The sequence below is a fragment of the Crotalus tigris genome, unplaced genomic scaffold (genome assembly GCF_016545835.1).
Source record: "Crotalus tigris isolate CLP2741 ecotype Arizona unplaced genomic scaffold, ASM1654583v1 scf7180000021329.891317, whole genome shotgun sequence".
Classification (NCBI taxonomy): Eukaryota; Metazoa; Chordata; class Lepidosauria; order Squamata; family Viperidae; genus Crotalus; species Crotalus tigris.
In genome coordinates, this window is record NW_024098456.1 from 38,312 (window position 1) to 43,483 (window position 5,172).

Here is a 5,172-nt window from a genome sequence, read left to right on the forward strand (position 1 = left end):
TAGAGAAGGGAACTAGGGGATTAGCCATTTTGGATCTAATTCTCACTAACAGAGATGAAATGATAGAAGGTGTTGAAGCCACAGGAACCTTGGGAGGTAGTAATCATGCAATATTGATATTCAACATTATGGAAACACAAGCAATAGAACATAGTCAAACTAGAGTCTTGGACTTCAAGAGAGTTAATTTCAATAAACTTAGAGAGGGCTTGTGAAGGATTCCATGGATGAGAATCCTCCAGGGGAAAACAACACAAGAAGCTTGGAAAATTTTGAAAAGCAAGATAATAGAAGCCCAGTCTAGCACAATACCAACAAAGAGGAAAAATAACAGCTCTCAAAAGAAACCAGCATGGCTGCATAAAGAAGTCTCTGACAAATTGAAAGATAAAAGGACAAGTATAGAAAGTGGAGAGAGGGGCACATAACTAAATCAGAATATCAACAAATAGCTCGAGCCTGCAAAGATGAAGTGAGGAAAGCGAAGGCTCAAAATGAACTTGGAACCAAAGTCAAAAATAACAAAAAAGCTTCTTTCAACATGTAAAAAGCAAGAAAAAAGTGAAGGAAACAATTGGTCCATTAGTGGGTGAAAGTGGTAAAAAGGTGACTAGCAATAGGAAGAAACTATTTAACTCGTTTTTTGCCTCTGTCTTTACACAAAGGGAAAAAGCAGACCAACCTATCAAAAATAGTGCCATAAAAAACAGTATAGAAACACAAGTTAAGATGGGCAAGAAAATGATAAGTGAGCACCTGTCCAGCCTAGACGAGTTCAAATCACCAGGACCAGATGGATTACACCTCAAGGTTCTCAAGGAACTGGCAGATGTGATCTCAGAACCACTGAACTATATTTTTCAAAGATCTTGGAGCACTGGAACTACCAGAGGACTGGAAAAGAGCTGATGTAATTCCCATCTTCAAAAAAGGGGAAAAAAATGGATCCAGGAAATTACAGACCTATCAGCCTGACCTCAATACCTGGGAAGATCCTGGAAAAGATAATCAAACAACGAATCAGCAAACACCTAGAGGCAAACAAAGTCATTATTAAAAGCCAACATGGGTTTGTCAAAAACAGATCATGCCAGACAAATCTTATTGCATTCTTTGACCAAGTGACAAAATTAGTGGATCAGAGGAATGTGAATTAGTGGATCAGTGGATATAATTTACTTGGACTTCAGTAAGGCATTTGATAAAGTAGATCACAATCTATTACTCAATAAGATAGAAACATGTGGGTTAGACAGCATCACCACCAGATGGATTCGTATCTGGCTCACCGGCCGTACTAAGCATGTGGTCCTCAATGGAACTGCATCTATATGGAGGGAAGTGTGTAGCAGGGTGCCCCAGGGCTCTGTTCTAGGCCCAGTGCTCTTCAACATCTTCATCAATGATTTGGACGAGGGGATAAATAGGGAACTCATCAAATTTGCAGATGACACCAAGCTGGCAGGAATAGCCAACACTCCAGAAGACAGGCTTAAGATACAGAAGGATCTGGACAGACTTGAACACTGGACACTATCTAACAAAATGAAATTCAATGGTGAATGGTATTATTATTATTATTATTATTATTATTATTATTATTATTATTATTATTATTATTATTATTATTATTATCTACTTACCTACCTACCTACATACATACATACGTACATACATACATAAAAACTCTTTACTGAGTATTCACTGATAACAGGTGATCAGTTACAGGATAAGAAAAAAGATCCTCAAGATTATTTAGTTCCAACTTTCTTATCACTGAAACAAAGTTTAGATCTAGTAAAAACAAAATAAAATAAAATGAGGATCTATTTCCAATTAGCTACAATGAACTCCAGGGAATGGAATAAGTCTCTGATAACACAAAGGAGACTTGATGAAATTTGCTTCATACATAGGAAATCCTTTAAATTCCTCATTGATTAGAAAAGCAATATATAATTGCATGCTAGCTTTCAAAGAAAGACTACTAATGCTTAGTGAACAAAATGGTTAATTTCTTCATGAAACACTGAAATTAAAAATAGTGCTGAATGGAATTTATTGGGATGTAAGTAAATTTCTTCACTGTTTACTACCTTCTTTTCATCTTTCTTCCTCCCATGATCTTTTTTTAATAATATTTTATTAGTTTTTTAATTTTACAATTAAACATTTAAAAGCAACATGGAGACTGGGTTAATCAATAATTCAATAACATACATAAATCTTTAGTACAGAAAGAAATTAAAGAAATAATAGAAAAAAATGAATAAAAAGTTAACTGAATTAATAAAAATCACCTAAACATTTCATTGAATTATCTTACAATAATGTATGAACATGTGCTTAAATTTTTGAAAATATTATGAAATCTGTGTCAAATGGAAAAAAATTGTCATTTCTAATTGAAGACAAAATAAAAAAAATAAAAATATAGAACTTTATGCATTCAGATCAGTCCTAGCTCTGTTTAATTGCCTTTTCAAAAATGGATAAATTATATTTTTCTTGAATCCATTTTGATGTCTAGAAAAATAGCACTATTTTTAAAGAGTATTGATTATATTGACCATGGGGGAGGGAACAAGATGATTATAGAAATATTTGTAATATATGGGAACAGTAAAAAAAACCAATGCCAATAGGACAGTACAAGTTAAATCAATTAAGAATTTTTATCCTTTACATTATTAGCCTTTTAAAATATATGTAAGCTGTGAGGAAGACAAGACAGATTTACAGTTCTTTACTTTAGCACTAATTGTAATAATCACAGTACAAAGCAAATATAACTTCTTGTGAGTATTGGTATTTGCTAAGTGTTTACACAATAGAACTCCTTCATTTCATAATAAAAATATCTATTGGATAATGATATTTACCAAAATAGTTTGACATCTGTTTCAGCTCTGATTGTGCTTGCTTTTTAACCCAGAACAACATTTCGGACATATTAAGCTATTTAGAAAAAAATATAACATCTTTTATAGATAGGATTCCTAAAGTTATCAAACTTTAGTAGCCAAAGAAGACTTGATAAAACCTTTTCAAATCAATATGAATAATGAAAGATATGTGTAATGTCAACTTTTAAAAGATGAATAAAAGTGTTGCAAGAATTAGCAGAATATGAAAACCTAATCATATAAAATCAGGTAACAATTGTATGAAGGAGGAAAATAAGCAAATTCTTGATTTTTCCTGTCCATAATCTTAATTCCCATATTCTGAATCTATCTATCTATCTATCTATCTATCTATCTATCTATCTATCTATCTATCTATCTATCTATCTATCTATCTATCTATCTTTCATATCAAATGGAAATGTATAGGAAATATATTAACAATACTAACCTTTTACCTTTAGGTTCTCATATCTATGACCAGAAATGGATAATGATACTACAGTGTTTTTTCTCTTGGAATTTTCAAATACACGGGAACTACAGCTTCTGTATGCAATGATACTTTTGTTCATATATTTAATTACATTAGCAGAAAACTTTCTAATTATTTCTGCAGTTATTTTGGACTCCCATCTTCACATCCCCATGTACTTCTTCCTGACAAATTTAGCCTTTCAGGGCATTGGATCTGTCTCAGTCATTGTCCCCAAAGCTGTTTTCAATTCATTTATGAACATAAATAATATTTCTTATCCTGAATGTATAATACAAGTGTTTTTGTTTGTATTTTTTGTAGACTCTGATATTTCTCTTCTTACTATCATGGCATATGATCGGTATGTTGCCATTTGCAATCCTTTACAATATGAGATGATAATGAATAGGAAGGTTTGTACCAAAATAGTTTGTAGTGTGTGGATTGTCAGCTTTCTCAATGCTGTATTAAACACAATGGGAACTTTCATTACTCCTTTTTGCTCTAATATTATCAATCAATTTTACTGTGAAATCCCACCTTTACTTAAACTTGCCTGCTCAGATTTATATGTAATTGAAACTGGAATTGTAATATTTATTTTTACAATAACATTTGGTTGTTTTGCCTTTATCATTTTTACTTATATACAGATCTTTACTGCTGTTTCAAAAATCCCTTCTGCTCAAGGAAGGAAAAAGGCCTTCTCCACTTGCTTCCCTCATCTTACAGTTTTTTCTTTATTTTTATTTACAGCCTCACTTGCTTACCTGAAGCCTCAGTCTGACAAACCATCAAACTTTGATATCATTGTTACAATAATGTACTGCATTATTCCACCTCTGTTGAATCCAGTAATCTATAGCATGAGAAACAAGGATATTAAGGTTGCTCTATCAAGAATTCTTGGTGAAAAGACGCTTAAGGTGTAATTACAAATACTGAATATTAATTTTATGGTTAATATGAATTCCTACCCTCTTTTTCACACACGTTTTCACATATTTTTCACACTTTTCATATATTTTTCACACTTTTTTGTTTTATATTAAAAAGCTTATTTTAGATATTTTGATTCCCAGACCTAAATATTTAGTTTCCAAGCAAGTTTCATTTCTTGTGTTTAAATTGGAAAACATAATATATAGAAACTTTGATTTTATTTGTTTTGTAGGATTTGAAGAATGTTTCTCCAACAATGCTGATACAATAATTTCTTTGATAGATGATTATTCCTCCAACGATGGCCTACAATAGTTAACATGACAAATATAGAGTAAAGGAACATAATTTGCATAAGACATCTCCTATCTTTGCACATTATATATTGGTAAAGTTAGTCCATTGCTTTTTTTCAAGACAGATTGTCATATATACTGTAAGTTAAACTAAAGGGATAGAATTGAATGTAATCTGATATTGTTTGTTAACTAAGGAAACTGGTTCTAAATGTATTTTGGTTATTTATTTGGTTTAGATGATCTCATTTTACAAGTCATTATAAGATAATATAATTTTATTTACTAATTAAAAGAGTTGGAACAAAAGTATTTATTTATTTAATTATAAACTTATATAAATAATACTTTGTGTAAAGTATGTTTGATTCTTAAGTAGAGACCATGTGTATACTTTTGGGTAGGTAGAGAGCATAGGGAATGGCCTGGAAGAACAGGTTGAAGAGTCACCAACAAGGGAACTGTCAGAGAAGTGGGACTTAAGCCAAGATCAGGAAAACATCTCATACAAGATCCTCCCTAGTTTACCTAAAGATAAAGTGAGTGAGGG

The 5,172-nt window shown here is 31.7% G+C and overlaps 1 protein-coding gene across 2 annotated transcripts; it reads left to right on the forward strand.

Annotated features, from left to right (window-relative positions):
* Positions 1 to 1,958: 1,958 nt before the first annotated feature.
* On the forward strand, positions 1,959 to 4,918 carry LOC120320371 (olfactory receptor 14A2-like). 2 transcript variants are annotated; one of them, XM_039370008.1, is made up of 2 exons: positions 1,959 to 2,068; positions 3,706 to 4,918. In XM_039370008.1, exon 2 carries the CDS (start codon positions 3,732 to 3,734, stop codon positions 4,314 to 4,316), a length of 585 nt encoding a protein of 194 aa, XP_039225942.1. In that variant the 5' UTR covers positions 1,959 to 2,068; positions 3,706 to 3,731; the 3' UTR covers positions 4,317 to 4,918. The 2 variants fall into 2 exon arrangements, with proteins under 2 accessions (XP_039225942.1, XP_039225940.1); XM_039370006.1 differs by having other exon boundaries at positions 1,974 to 2,068; positions 3,371 to 4,918.
* The last annotated feature ends 254 nt before the right edge of the window (positions 4,919 to 5,172 follow it).